The sequence below is a fragment of the Scomber scombrus genome, chromosome 22, assembly GCF_963691925.1.
Source record: "Scomber scombrus chromosome 22, fScoSco1.1, whole genome shotgun sequence".
In the NCBI taxonomy this organism is placed as follows: Eukaryota; Metazoa; Chordata; class Actinopteri; order Scombriformes; family Scombridae; genus Scomber; species Scomber scombrus.
The window spans coordinates 7,618,047-7,632,754 of NC_084991.1; the positions used below are offsets into that span (position 1 = coordinate 7,618,047).

A 14,708-nucleotide genomic window follows, 5' to 3' on the forward strand; every position below is an offset into this window, starting at 1 on the left:
TTCACAGGTTTTTCATATCTGGACCACATTGAACTCAATCGAGCTCAAAAAACAATATTTAAGCTGTTAAGAGTTATTGGTATTACTATATATTACCAATATTATATTATTTAAGAATGAGCAGGCAGGGTCAGCAAATAGGCAGAACTTGGGTAAAGTTAGAAAGAGATTGGCAGATTCGAACACAAACGAAACATTGTTAAAACATAAAAAATGCCTCTTTCCTATCGTGGTAAGGTAGACTATTGACTACAAACTCATTTTCGCCAAAACGAGTCGTCCTCCAGGCTGCAGGAAATATATTGCTCTCTATGCGCTGCGGGCGGAGAGGCGAGCGCTTAGGGAACGTCTACAAAGTGCAGTACCAAAACGAAAAATATTCAATATTTTTCACAATTTTTCACAATAAAATTCCCCAAAAATATGCAAAAACACATTTTTCTGAAATAACTGTTGTAGTACGATTATCAGGTGACCATTGTTGTGTAGCATGATTTTGGTCATCCTACACTGTATAATATTAACGCTATTGACGATTTTTCACAATGAAATTCCCCAGAAATATGCAAAAAGATTTTTTTTCTGAAATGACTGTTGTAGTATGATTATCAGGTGACCCTTGTTGTGTATCATGATTTTGGTCATCCTACACTGTATAATATTAACGCTATTGGCGATTTTTCACAATAAAATTCCCCATAAATATGCAAAAACACATTTTTCTGAAATAACTGTTGTAGTACAATTATCAGGTGACCATTGTTGTGTAGCATGATTTTGGTCATCCTACACTGTATAATATTAACGCTATTGACGATTTTTCACAATAAAATTCCCCAAAAATATGCAAAAAGATTTTTTTTTCTGAAATGACTGTTGTAGTATGATTATCAGGTGACCCTTGTTGTGTAGCATGATTTTGGTCATCCTACACTGTATAATATTAACGCTATTGACGATTTTTCACAATAAAATTCGTCAAAAATATTCAAAAACACATTTTTCTGAAATAACTGTTGTAGTACGATTATCAGGTGACCCTTGTCGTGTAGCATGATTTTGGTCATCCTACACTGTATAATATTGACGATATTGAAGATTTTTGAATATAAAAAATCTCCCAAATTATATCAAAACTAATGGCGCTTTTCCACTACACAGTTTTAGCACGACTCGCCTCGGCTCGCCTCGACTCGGCACGGTTCCTTTTCCATTACAAAAAAGTACCTACTCAACGTGGGCGGGGTCGTCATAACACGGCGCAGCGAAACTGCTGTGACTTCGTTTTATACGCGACACAAAACACATAAACAATGGAGGACATTGAGGCAGTGGTGTACTTGCTGCTGTATGTGGCTTTTTGTCACACACAACGCAAGAAAATTGAGCCGTATGGATGTAACTATGGTTGTAACGCTGCTGCCGGTATTTAAAAATGCCGGGTTTGATTCTTGTGTGGGGCGGCTCATGACTCTTCCAGCGACAACTACCAATCAGTGGCCAGCAGTGTGTCGACGTCACATTTTAGTACCGGCTTGGCTCGCTTGGAACCTCACCAGAGCAGGTACTAAAAAAGGACCAGGTACCAGGTACTTTCCCTAGTGGAAACGCAAAAAGAACCGAGGCGAGTCGAGGCGAGTCGTGCTGGAACGGTGTAGTGGAAAAGCGCCATAATTTCCCCAAAATAAATGTTTTAGTATATTTATCAGGTGACCCTTGTTGTGTAGCATGATTTTGGTCATCATACACTGTATAATATTAACACTATTGACGATATTTCAAAATAAAATTCCCCAAAAATATGCAAACTTTTTTTTTTCCTGAAATAACTGTTGTAGTATGATTATCAGGTGACCATTGTTGTGTAGCATGATTTTGGTGAGTATACAGTGTATAATATTAACGGTATTGACGATATTTCACAATAAAATTCCCCAGAAATATGCAAAACATTTTTTTCCTGAAATGACTGTTGTAGTATGATTATCAGGTGAACCTTGTTGTGTAGCATGATTTCGGTGAGTATACAGTGTATAATATTGACGATATTGAAGATTTTTGAATATAAAAAATCCCAAAAATTATATCAAAACTAATTTTCCTAAAATAAATGTTGTAGTATGATTATTAGGTGACCCTTGTTGTGAAGCATGATTCTGGTCATCCTACACTGTATAATATTAACTCTATTGACGATTTTTCACAATAAAATTCCCCAAAAATATGCAAAAAGAAATAACTGTTGTAGTGTGATTATCAGGTGACCGTTGGTGTGTGGAGTGAATTTGGTGAGACTACAGTGAATAAAAGTGGAGATATTTAATATTTTTTGCTTTGGTACTGCACTTTGTAGACGGTCCCTAAACGCTCGCCTCTCCGCCCGCAGCGCATAGAGAGCAATATATTTCCTGCAGCCTGGATGACGACTCGTTTTGGCGAAAATGTAGTCAATAGTCTACCTTACTACGATAGGAAAGAGGCATTTTTTATGTTTTAACGATGTTTCGTTTATGAGCTATTGATCGCTGAAGTTCGAATCTGCCAATCTCTTTCTAACTTTACCCAAGTATAGGCAGATATAGCTATAACACTGAAAAACAGTTTACCATGTGTAAGGAAGAAAAACATGCTACGGATAAAATAGGATTGTAATTCAATTAAGACCATTTCGTTCTTTGATTAATTCCCCTTTCATTTACGCAGTTTTCACTTCCTGAGTTGGCTTGAACATGACTAAACATCGCCATTTATAGGGATTATACCACTTTTAAGGTGGACCGGAAAAATCCAATAAAAAGCTGTGAATTGAAAGCCAACTTCAACTCTGCCGGTCCACCAGCTCAATTCTCCGTGGGACCTGGTATAAGTGATGCATGGTTCTATCATTATACGGCGTATACTGTTTAAACGCGACCAACATAGTATGTTCACGAGTTAATTTTGCAAGAATCCGTCGCTATAGCTTACTGCAGTGCATTTCCTAATATATGCTGTACGTTCATAAAACATTAATTGACATTTTTATACATTTTGACATGTTGTACAACGCAAAGTATAGTCATAGTGACTCGTGTTTTTGAATGGTTTTACAGTCAGGATGGCCGAGCGGTCTAAGGCGCTGCGTTCAGGTCGCAGTCTCCCCTGGAGGCGTGGGTTCGAATCCCACTTCTGACAGCAGACTTTTTTTTCACCACCCTGCGTCTCCTCGAGGCAAATTCCCATCCACACAAAACTTATAGTTTACTCTACCTGCTGCGGTGTTACTATGTTGTATTATGGAGAACAGAGAACGGACTTCCCGTTTTATCTTGTACTAATAAAGTCCACTAGAGGGCAGAAAAGACCAATATACATGTGAAAGTTTACTCACTGTCAGTGTGAATCCTGAATTTACTATCAACCACAGAACAGCACCAACAATGTGAGAAATGTCACATGTACACATTATTAACTGATTAATAAATAATACATTTGCATCTATGAATGTCATGTCTCAGAATATAATGATATTCATAAAGATTTAGTTCAAATATAAGAATTTTAGTTTAAAAAAAAAGGATAAACAATAGATAAATTAATGATAGAAACGGAAAAGGGCTAAAAGTGACTTGCTCAACAATTCACAAAATAGCATGTAGATAAACAAATGCTAAATTTATAAGCAATTGGTATTTTAATATAGAATAAATACATGAAAGATAAAATGAATACCTAAATAGATTGTTTTAAAACCCTCTGTATTTCTATATTTGCAGTACCATCTACCCGATTAAAATACAGACACAGAAATAAATAAATGTAGAAATAAATTAATAACATTCATTTATTTAATGATAAAATAATAATAAAAAGAAAAAAACTTTATTTTGGACACATCTGCAGGTCCATACCAATAAATGTAGAAATGTAAAATGTTTCTTTTTTTAAAAGATAAAAGTGTAAAAACAGTTGGTAGTAGTAGTAGTAGTAGTAATAGTTTTTTTTAAATTGTAAGATGCCACGCTAAATCTAGACCACTGATTAGTTTGATACTTTTTCATTCTGCATACATATTGTATATGTATGTATGTATGTATGTATGTATGTATGTATGTATGTATGTATGTATGTATGTATTTATACCTTAGATACATTTTGAATACAGGAATTTATTTGATATTATTGATTATTAAATTTAAGCTTTTTTTTTTTTGCCTCAAATATTTTTATTGAATTTTACATGTATCACATCACATATACGTGCATGCTCATACATTGTACATTTTTCAAGTGATTGTACATTTTTCAAGTGATAAATTTAAGCTTTTTAAAAAACTTTTTTTCATTAAGATCACATATGTGGCAAAAATCTAACTTTTTGTTAAAATAAGAACTCAAAATCTTTAAAGAGGATGCAGTGTTTACAAACATTAAAACAACAGACATTTTACATGCTTGACCAACCAGTAAATGACATGAGGAGTCAATAAAAAAAAACTGTAAACAGTGACTGCAGTGTGAATCAGTAAATATTGTTTATTGGAGTGATGCATGAATTGAATTAAATTGGTAATTTAATCAGGTTTAACGTGATCAAAGTGCTATTGTTTTTACAGATTCCCCTCACTATGTTTAAGTGACTGTGTGCCTGCTGATTGGTCAGTGTCCCCCTGTCAATCAGGGGCGGGGCTTATCAAACAGCTGTATGGCTATTAGCGACGGTGATTGAACACCAACTGTGAACTCCACAAACCTAGGGACCCTCGCTCAGTCGCGCTTCCTCTCTCTCTCTTTTACCAGTGAATGTTACCGTGTTTTTGGACAGCTGGACCTGAGGCTACTTCGTGACAATGTTCGACCTGAAGAAGAGGAACAGTTTGACCCTGAAATGTAGCCGTGACACGGAGGAGTTCAGACGGGTGGCGGTCAGACGGAAGGTCAAAGGTGCTGCAGGAGACTGTAACGCCGCTTACACAGGTGACGCAATTTCACTTAAGAGGATATTTACCTTCCTGCTTGTCTCCACATTTGTATGGTACATGTTCAGGCCTTTTAAGAACTCACTTGATAAACAAGAAACACAAAATATCACATTTTTCTGAGTTAAATCTTGAATTTTCTTAAATTACTAATACCTATACATGGGCCAGCCTCCATCTTCATTAACCAACAAGGCCCTAATTGTAATTAATTATACAAAAAAAAGCCAAATAACGTAATAGTGGGCCTATATTGGCTAACATTGACTACATATCAAATAGAAATCTGCAGTTAAAGCTAGGAGGCAGACTAGCATAGAAAAGTTACAAGTTGTCACACTCTGATGATTAAAGTAGTTGTTTTAGTGACTCAGCCTTCATTAATGGTTCATTTATAATGATTGGATACAAGTGGCCATTGTTTGTTCTGAGTGTTTTCCTGTGTGTCAGGGAAGCTTTGTGTTACCACGGAACTTTACACCCACAAAACACAAAATCTTTAGCAGACATGAGTTTATTATCTCATTGGGTAAATAAAAACACATGACCCTTCAACCTTTAAACAGTCATTAAAACATGCCCATCATTTTAAAAAGCCCTCTTTGGCTCAAACTGCCGTGAAAGAGGGGTGACCAGGGCAGCTGGTAAGAACATTAATACTCATTTTTGTGCATGGTTTATATGAATAAATGGTATTTTAGTTCCATTGTCAGCTTGTGAATGAAATGCCTTTTGTGTGCAGCGCACAAGAATTAGAATTTTGTTCGGCACAGCCTCTTAGCTTGTTGGATTACTCTACTGAAATCTCTTTGCCCTGATTCATCCTGGACTTTGCCTGTGTGTCTTGAGACCGGCATTTGACAATCCCTCACACATACACACACACACACACACACACACACACACACACACACACACACACACACACACACACACACACACAAAGCCTAACTGTTCACCCACTGAGAGAGAGCAAAGCGATCTGTTTAGACTTTGACTAAAGTATAAGTCTCTTTTGCTCCAATGGTACTATCAGATTCAGGATTCAACAGTGCCGTGCATCACTAAGACCAATATAATGGAGATTATTCTTTGGTTCGTGTGAGGCTTATCAAGACACGGCAAGATAGGGCAGCATAAATTTAAACAAGCATGACTTTTAAACACAAAGTTATCTGTGATTTTTAAGATGAGGGGGAAAAAAAGACATTTTTTGAAAGCGAAAGTTTTAAAACATGAAGGAGAATAATTTTCCTATACTCTGCATTAAAAAAACAGAGCATAGAGGCTGGCAGTTGTTTCACATTTACAGTACGTTTTGGATCCAGTTTAAAAAACAAACTTTAGTTGACATTTTGGGAAAATATGCCTATTTGGATTTTCGTGTCTGTCCAGTTAAATGTGAAGCAATCAGCAGATGGTTAGCTCCACTTAGTACAAAGACCGGAAACAGTGGAAAAGTGCTATCTTAGATTTGGCCAAAGGCAAATGGTCAGTCGATGGACAACTGTTTTGGTAATCAACTAATTGTCATTTTTAAGTAAAAATGCCCAAGTTCTCTGTTTCCAGGTTTTTAAATGTGAATATCTTCTTTTTTTTCTTTACTTCTCTTTGATATTGAACCAAATATTTGGGTTATGGACTGTTGGATGGAACAAAACATGACTTTTTGGGTTGCATTAGGCTTTGGGAAAGAGTGAGCAACATTTTTCTTTTTCAAATTTCTGACAATTTATAGACAAATCGGCTAACTGATTTTAATCCAGAGAATAATTGACAGATTAATGGATAAAGAAAGCAGGCACTAGTTGTTACCCTACTTCCATCACCTCTAAAGCTCACAGATTAACACATTATATCTTGTTTGTTTTATCTGAAGTTTAAAAAAAAAAAAAGACAACCTGTATGTTTTAATTCACAAGAGGATTTCTTCAGTATGCAGTGATTTATTATTTAAAATCTCTTCAACCCGTCTCAGTTTTTTGGAGAAAAAAAAGAAGCTGTCTATGTAGCCCTTTTAATATGGTCTTTGTTGTCCTTTCCAGTTTTTTTTTTTTTTAACTCCTAGATGTGAATGTTTGGTGTTTAGAAAGCATTTTGTAGGAGTAATGGTACTCAGCAAGTGTTAAATGTTTTCCACTGACATAACTTTTAAGACTGAGGTGGTTAGACTGTGTGGCGAAAAGACAGAAGTGAGAAAGCAGAAGTATTACCCTGTTGAGAAAGTACACATGACCGACAAACCTCTCACACTTCAGCAAAGCAAGGAGTGAACTGGAAAGCTTCACTTGGTTATTCAAGTAGTGGATTATTTTACATAAGAAACTGCAGGTAAGAAACAAATCTGTTACACAATTTGAATGAAGTAAGTTGTTTGAAGGATGGAGGTCAGTTAGGATGGCTATCGTTAAGATTTGATCGATACTCCTACCCTCATCAATACTCGGTTTGGTTGTTTGTCCACACTCTTATCAGTTGTTTCTCAATACTAAAGACAGGTTTTACAAAAAGAATACAGTTAGAAAGGGGTAAGAATTGGATTCATATTTTAAATATAACAATGCTGTTTTGTAGAGGAGCAACAGTAATGTTTAGAACAGCAAGTCACTTTAAAAACTCAGTAAAGGCTCACTGGAAACTAATTTAAAATGTCAAAGTTTAGAAAGAAGAGCTGTCTGCAGTCACTGTTGGTTTGTCTCAGCCTGTAGTTTACAACAATTAGCTAGTTTTAAGGAATGTGACAAACTAAGCTAAACAGTTAAGTTAGATAACAGGCAGCTTTCGTTCTAGCTTGTTTTATCACAGTGTACTTTAAGCCTAATCAGTGCACTGTGCTTGTGTAAAACATACTGGCAGTGGATGGAGACTGCAGACAAAGCAGCTGAAAATGTCATAATATAATCATTTACATGACTATGCTTGTTGAACAAGTGGTACTCTTATTGGCTTTTTATTCGTGAAGCTTTTACTGCACTTACAGTAATGAGCATAGTTGCTGTCAACTCATTTTCACTTCACCTGGTTCACTGTCTCCACACACACGTGGGGGTGGGGGTGGGGGGGTGAAACTGACACAAAGCAGAGGTGAGAACCGAGAGGAGAAGCTGCCTGCAGTGCGACCATAAGTTACACCAAAACGCATAAAAGAACCAACCTTAAAATATATACTGCTGTTTTAATTATGTGTGACTTCATACGCATGTAAGTATTTGTCAACAGCTCAAAAAAAAAGGAAGATGTCTGAATCATTACCTTGAAATGGTTTGGGAAATCTGTGTGGTTCCTCAGGACTCTGCAAAACAGACTCATCTGTGGGTTGATTCTTAAAAATACATTGCCTGCAGTAAGGTCTTGTTCAAAAATAGAGAATTTTTATTTTTAAAAATGGTCAAAATTCCACACTTTAGGGAAATGCATACAAGACATTCATATATTTCTAGTTGTTGTAACAGTGCAAAGAAATAAAATTACATTTGATGATTTAAGTATTTCACCCAGTGTAATTGTGATAAAGCCTTAGTGAAGAGAAAAAAAATATTGTGAAGGTTTTTCATAGTCACATGCGTAATAACTTTTTTTTTTTTTGTAGTGAGCAGTGGAGTGTGTGGCTCGTACAGCTGTGGACGTGCTCGTGACAGAACTCAAACAAACTCTGAACTCGGTGTAGGGGAAGAGGTTGACAGAAGTCCAGCTAAGAGATCACCCTCCAAACCAGAAGGTAGGCTTGTACATCCATAACCCAATCGATAAATACCTTCCACACTAAGTCTTTTAATGTAGTTAGGAAGATGTAGTGTTCTTGTCATTATTATTCAGTAAATCCATTCTTATTCTTTGAGATCACAGCCTGTCTTCACTCTGTAGTGCTACTACACCAACCAGACCTCAGACTGAAATCATAAATAATCGAATTGTACTGTTTTCTCTCCTCAGTGCCTCCTAAACCAGCTCATCTCCAGAGTCCTTTGAGGGCAGAGCAAGGTCAAGCTCACAGTCCCACTACAGGAAAATTCCTACTTCAGAAAGTTATTGGCACAGAAGATCAGAGTCCTAACCGAAGCTATGGAGTGCCTTTTTCCTACATCAGCCCAGCACAAAACTGTCAAGGCTCCCCAAGTCCTGTGAGAAGAGGGGGTTGCAGTTTTTTGAATGGAGAACAACTGAGCCCTGCCAGACATCCTCAGGGGATTCCAATTCTTGTAGGCAGTCCACTGTTAGGATCTCCGAGTCCAGGCAAAAGAGGCATTCAGAACTGTAGCCCATTGAGGGAAGGAGGGCATAGCCCCGCTAAATTGTCCCCAAGAAACCATAGCACTCTCATAGGAAGACTGCGGACCCCCAGCCCCATTCAGGGAAAGATGGGGAGCTACAGCCCTGCCAGGAACTCTAAATCCTGGCTGGGACTACACAGAATTCCAAGCAGCAAGATGGAAAGACAGGAGAAGATGGCAGAGAAGATGGCAGGGAAATCTTTGAGTGTGCCCGACTTGATCGCTTACTTGGATGAAAGCAGGTTTGATTTTTAATTTGGTTCATTTGTGAAGCGTTGTATAGCACAATATATATAATCCAGTAATTTGAATGGCTACTTGAATTTCTAGAGACAATGCACTTTGTTTCTGCAGACTTCCCACTGAAAAACTGGAACGCTCACCACTGAAACCGCTGCAAACACCCAACTGCTGTGGGCCTGCCATCACCATCAAAGCACCTGCTAACCATAGACTCAACCATACCACAAATATAGCAGTTCCCCATCTATTAAGCAACGGTAAGGAGCACTCGCCAGGACAAATGAAAGGGCTAGTGCTGGAGAAAGAATGTGAAGTATTAACTGTGAAGGAGTTTAATGACAAAATGGAAGAAGGAAAGATACCTGCAGGATTTGGCTCCAGGTTTTCCTGCAAATGGACAGCGGCAACCCCAGAAGATGGGAAGGTTCACAAGGAGTCTAAAGCTGAACAAAGTGAGGAGGAGGAGGAGGAGGACAAGAGGAAAGAGATTGGAGGAGATGAACCAAAAGTGGAAGAAACCAAAGAGCAGAAATTGTTCAAGATAGCCAATGAACTCCTGCAGACAGAGAGAGCCTACGTGGTTCGTCTCAACCTTCTAGACCAGGTCAGTGGAGCGTTCTGTTTGTGGCTCAATAAAAATTGAAAATGATGCTAAAAAGTTTGCCAGTGGGGCTTGTTTTTCAATTGTTTGGAAAGATGTGGATTTACCGTTTGTTTTGTTAGGTACAGATACACTAATTCGTGTTGATATCAGGCACATGGCAGAGATGTCATTTACCTACATTCTTTTTTCCATTACAATGAAATGTTTTAGACCCCAACATTTCTAGAAACGTAAGACACTTTTTTTCTTAAATAGCTCTCTTGTTGCATTGGCAAATACTTATTGTTCTTGATGGAACCTTTTTTGTGTAAAAGCTCAATGGCAAAATAAATAATTGAGCATGTTCTGCCCATCTAACTTCCACCACAGGTCTTCTGCTCGCGCCTAACAGAAGAGGCAGGTCGAGGCTCATTTCCTCCTGAGGTGATAAGGAACATCTTCTCCAACATTTCCTCCATCTACTCCTTCCACAGCCAGTTCCTGCTGCCTGACCTGGAGAACTGTATCAGCCACTGGTGGGTGTTCAGGCAACAAATACAGACAACTTTGAAAGGATATAACACTGTCCAGTACAGCATTGATGTATTTCCTGGATGAAAAGATTATGGTTATTTCCCCATTGCTGTGTATAAATCTTCTGGTATTGTTAATGTGATTGGAAAGTCAGCACTTTATCCTCATTGTCATTGTGTCAGTTTAAAGCCAAGGTGCTGGAGTAACAAACTGACAACAAATACATGTCATCGTCCAAAGACTAATGGACAGGAACTCTGTCCTCTTCCACCAAATCCAGGTGTGAGAGTCCAGGCCTGGGTAATGTTCTGCTGCCACATGCACCCTTCCTGAGGATGTATGCCGACTATGTCAGGAACTTTGACCAGGCCATGGAGCTGGTGAGGACGTGGTCCGAGCGCTCTTCTGCCTTCAGATGCATCGTCCAGGATATAGAAGTAAGACATGTTCAGCAGGGTATGGCCCAGTTATTATACTTCAGAATCAGCAAGGTGTAATGTGTGTTTTGTCCTGCTTTTAGAGTAAGGAGGTGTGTGGCAGTCTGACTCTGCAGCATCACATGTTGGAACCGGTCCAGAGGGTCCCTCGCTATGAGATGCTGCTCAGTGATTACCTGAAGAAACTGCCCAAGGATAACCCAGACTACAAGCCGGCTCAGAGTGAGTATACCACACAGATCAAGTATATCAAATGTTTCAGATTAGAATTTTTAAAGGCAGACTGTCCACATTTGTCTACCAGTATCCTTGCTGTGAGTCGGATGTATCATACTGTGATGGTGTCTCTTTCCTGCCTGTCTGTGAAAGCTCATTATATCTGTAATGAACAGAGTGAACCTTTCACTGTGTCTCTACCCACAGAATCTTTGCAGACAATTTCCATGGCTGCCACCCACTCAAACAGCGCCATCCACAAAGCTGTACGTTACCATAACACACCACATCATTTACTATTGTTTTAAGTAAGATTTCACCGTTGTCACAAAACGCATATTGTATTGTATGGTATTGTGTTGTTTTTAACAATTGTGGAATTTTGCTTGGGATGGATTATATCATTTGGAATGCAACAGCTGCACATTTGAGGTTAAAACTATGGTTGGCTTATTTAATATGGGAAAAATGTGCATCTTTGTCATTGTAATAATAAATCTAAATAAAATGTTTTATGGTTTATGTGCCTGTATTATATTATAACAATTTTTGGAACAAACATTTCCATATACAGCTATGATTGACTCCATAAAGATCAGTTTTTAATCGACTATCTTTCTCTCCCTCTAGGAGAGCCTGAAGCGGCTGCTGGAGATATATGAGATGGTCGGAGAGGAGGAGGTGGTTAACCCGACCAATGAGTTTCTCAGGGAAGGTCGTCTGCTCAAGCTCGCTGCTAGGAACACATCTGCCATGGAGAGGCACCTCTTCCTGGTTAGATCATTGATTTGTATGAAGGAACAGATGCAGATACACTACATAGTGGGGCATTTTTGTTGAGACAGTGAATAAAACTTTTAAAGAGTCCTAAAATGTAAATATGGGTTACTGTTCATAAAGAGGACCTTATCAAATTTCATATATAATTATTCCCCACAGTTCAACAACTTTCTGCTGTGCTGCAGCCCAAAGTTCAGCCTAGTTGGGCAACGTTTTACGGTTCGGTGCAGGATCGGCGTGGATGGCATGCAGGTGCAACAGACCACCAACGAAGACCACTTATACACCTTCCAAGTGTCTGGGAAGGAGAAGACCCTTGAGCTACAGGCCAGGTGTGTGCGTGGTACATGTCTGCCTTATCATGACGACTAGCTAAACATTTCAAAAATAATTAAATTACAGAAAAGTGGAAGTGTGAGCATCTTCATCTTCAGTCACAAATAGGTACATGGGGTATAGGGCATGGTTTAATACAGCCCATTCCTGAGTTTGATGTAAAAGTACTCAAAAAATATTTTTGTGATAGTATTTAACAACAGATAAAGGAATAATGTACACATTGAACACAAGATATGAATAGGGAAAATACATATTTCTTTTTTCTTTACTTGGTCTGTGGCCTATCTTCCTAAACTTCACTGAAGTTTTTGGTGTTGATCCAGACCCTGGAGCACATCCAAGAATTGTGAGATAACTTCTACACTTACTGAAACTGTGAATGCCTTTTAAACCTACTGTCGCCCATGTGCATAATCAGCTTGTGTAATTAATTAAACATGTCAGTGCATTTCATGTAATATTAAATGTAATTCTTTGCTTTGTTGTTTTTATTCCAGCTCTGAACAAGATCGAGACGAGTGGATAAAGGTACCAGGCTGTTTTGTTTTTAATGTTTTCTCGCAGCACGTAAAATGTTACAGGGATTAGGAAAAGATTCAATAGTGTCAGCAAAGTTTTCTAAAGCAAGTTTTCTCTTCAGGTGATTCAGGAAGCAATCGATGTGTTTCAGAAGAAAAATGAAACCTTCAAGTTGGCGTCAAAGGAGCTGAATGTGGAAGAACCAGTGAGTAGTTACTATGGGGAAGTGGGGTCACACAGGGGTTGTGTGTATTTTTTAGAATAGCGCAGTAGGATTATGAAACGTGAACTGTGCTTTACAGACAGATGAACTCGGCCAACGCGCCCCTCGCTGGATCAGAGACAACCAGGTGACCATGTGTATGAAATGCCAGGAGCCTTTCAACGCGCTGACGAGGAGAAGACATCACTGCCGAGCCTGTGGCTGTGTGAGTCACATGATAAACTTTAGCTTCGTATGAAACATATAACACAGACTAAATCTAACAAGGACAACTCAGGAGTGATGGTTTCTCTGCTCCTCCAGGTGGTGTGTTGGAAGTGTTCAGACAACAAAGTGGCTTTACAGTATGATGGTAATAAGCTGAACAAAGTGTGTAAAGCCTGCTACTCCATCCTGACTGCACAAAGAGTGGAGAGGGTGGACAGCAAGAAGAAAAGAGTACTGGAGGTGAGTCTTGTGTGTTTTTCTTAAGATTAAACCTACTGAAAATATTTAAAAGTACAAATTCTTCAGTAACAGCATCATATTTTTTGTATGCGTATTGTCTCCCAGTTGGAGCCATCTCCAGTTTGCAGTGAAAGTGAAATGAGTGGCTTCCTGCAGTATGGTGACAACCCCAAGACTCGGCAACGAGTGTGGTCTGTTATTACTGGGACCGAGCCTCCAGTCCTTTACCTGTACGCTGCTGCACAGGTAGGGATCTCTGTGATAGACAACAGTGTCAGTGTAACTTCCACATACTCTCTTCTGTCTGTATTTCACTGTTATTTGCGTATGCATGTGATGTTGTCATACACCGATGTCGCCACAGCAACCACTTGACAAATGTGCAACAGTCAGCATCTGCCCATCATGCAATCATATGGGGGCGGGGGAAAGGAAACACTGTGCCGCTGTGCATACAACTTCACACACCGATTTGTTTGAGTCAGCCAAACGCTACATGGAATATGATTGAAAATTAAATATGTTTTTAAAGACATGATTGATTTTATCAACAAAAAAATCTGCTTTGAATCTGGATCAGGTGTCTTCAGTATATGCCCTGAGGCTTTGTTTTACATTACTTCCCAACTGCCTGGCTTCATATAGATACTTTAAGAGACAAATTAAATGACAAACCAACATAAAGTGTAAAATTACCTAATTTCCATACTCATCAAATTATTCAGTGACCCCCCGTGCCCCATGTGGAAGACTCTTTTTAAAGGTGTATTTCTATTTTTAAACTTCTCTGATATGTCTAAAACCTTTTTTCTATCACTTTCATTCATGTCCAGGATGTGAAGCCCCTTTCCAGTATACCTCTACTGGGCTGCAGTGTGGAGGATTCCCCTCAGGAGCTCCAGGGTCAGTCCTGTTTCTGTCTAAGCCAATCCAAAACCACCCACTTGTTCTCCTGCGAGGGGGCTGACCTTAAACAGCGTTGGCTGGCTGTTCTAAAAGCTGCTGGGACAGGCAACATGCCAGCATGTATACTGGCTGACCCTGAAAACAGCATCAATGAATCCAGATGTGGCATTAATGGTAATGTCAATGATACAAGCGTCTGTAGCGGCACGGAATTAGTAGTCAATGGCAACAAGGAAAACCACACCTAAATGT

General features: G+C 38.8%; 3 protein-coding genes across 3 annotated transcripts in view; 2 read left to right on the top strand and 1 right to left on the bottom strand.

Moving 5' to 3' along the window:
- LOC134004461 (mitogen-activated protein kinase 12-like) overlaps nt 1-5,871 on the bottom strand; it is a 424,476-nt gene extending 418,605 nt beyond the window's left edge. Inside the window, exon 1 of the mRNA XM_062443744.1 lies at nt 5,851-5,871. The gene's annotated coding sequence lies outside the window, so the exon portion shown is untranslated. The remainder of the gene's footprint in view (nt 1-5,850) is intronic.
- A 3,445-nt stretch (nt 5,872-9,316) lies between these two features.
- On the top strand, nt 9,317-13,373 carry LOC134004816 (FYVE, RhoGEF and PH domain-containing protein 4-like). Its single transcript, XM_062444212.1, has 11 exons — nt 9,317-9,471; nt 9,584-10,076; nt 10,446-10,591; nt 10,870-11,026; nt 11,110-11,248; nt 11,450-11,508; nt 11,873-12,016; nt 12,182-12,354; nt 12,859-12,889; nt 13,002-13,085; nt 13,183-13,373. Exons 1-11 carry the CDS (start codon nt 9,317-9,319, stop codon nt 13,339-13,341), a joined length of 1,740 nt encoding a protein of 579 aa, XP_062300196.1. The 3' UTR covers nt 13,342-13,373.
- Nucleotides 13,374-13,385: 12 nt separating this feature from the next.
- LOC134004462 (FYVE, RhoGEF and PH domain-containing protein 4-like) lies at nt 13,386-14,704 on the top strand. The gene is made up of 3 exons (XM_062443745.1): nt 13,386-13,550; nt 13,656-13,796; nt 14,384-14,704. The coding sequence occupies exons 1-3, from the start codon at nt 13,386-13,388 to the stop codon at nt 14,702-14,704; spliced, it is 627 nt and encodes a 208-aa protein (XP_062299729.1).
- The last annotated feature ends 4 nt before the right edge of the window (nt 14,705-14,708 follow it).

What these genes read in the sequence shown, in the direction of transcription:
- LOC134004816 (XM_062444212.1), top strand. Translation starts at nt 9,317, where the DNA reads ATGGGGAGCTACAGCCCTGCCAGGAACTCTAAATCCTGGCTGGGACTA. An exon ending in GTCTCAACCTTCTAGACCAG is followed by an intron (nt 10,077 to 10,445) that starts GTCAGTGGAGCG and finishes CTTCCACCACAG; the next exon opens with GTCTTCTGCTCGCGCCTAAC. An exon ending in TGGAGAGGCACCTCTTCCTG is followed by an intron (nt 12,017 to 12,181) that starts GTTAGATCATTG and finishes TATTCCCCACAG; the next exon opens with TTCAACAACTTTCTGCTGTG.
- LOC134004462 (XM_062443745.1), top strand. Translation starts at nt 13,386, where the DNA reads ATGGTTTCTCTGCTCCTCCAGGTGGTGTGTTGGAAGTGTTCAGACAAC. An exon ending in AGAAGAAAAGAGTACTGGAG is followed by an intron (nt 13,551 to 13,655) that starts GTGAGTCTTGTG and finishes ATTGTCTCCCAG; the next exon opens with TTGGAGCCATCTCCAGTTTG. An exon ending in ACCTGTACGCTGCTGCACAG is followed by an intron (nt 13,797 to 14,383) that starts GTAGGGATCTCT and finishes ATTCATGTCCAG; the next exon opens with GATGTGAAGCCCCTTTCCAG.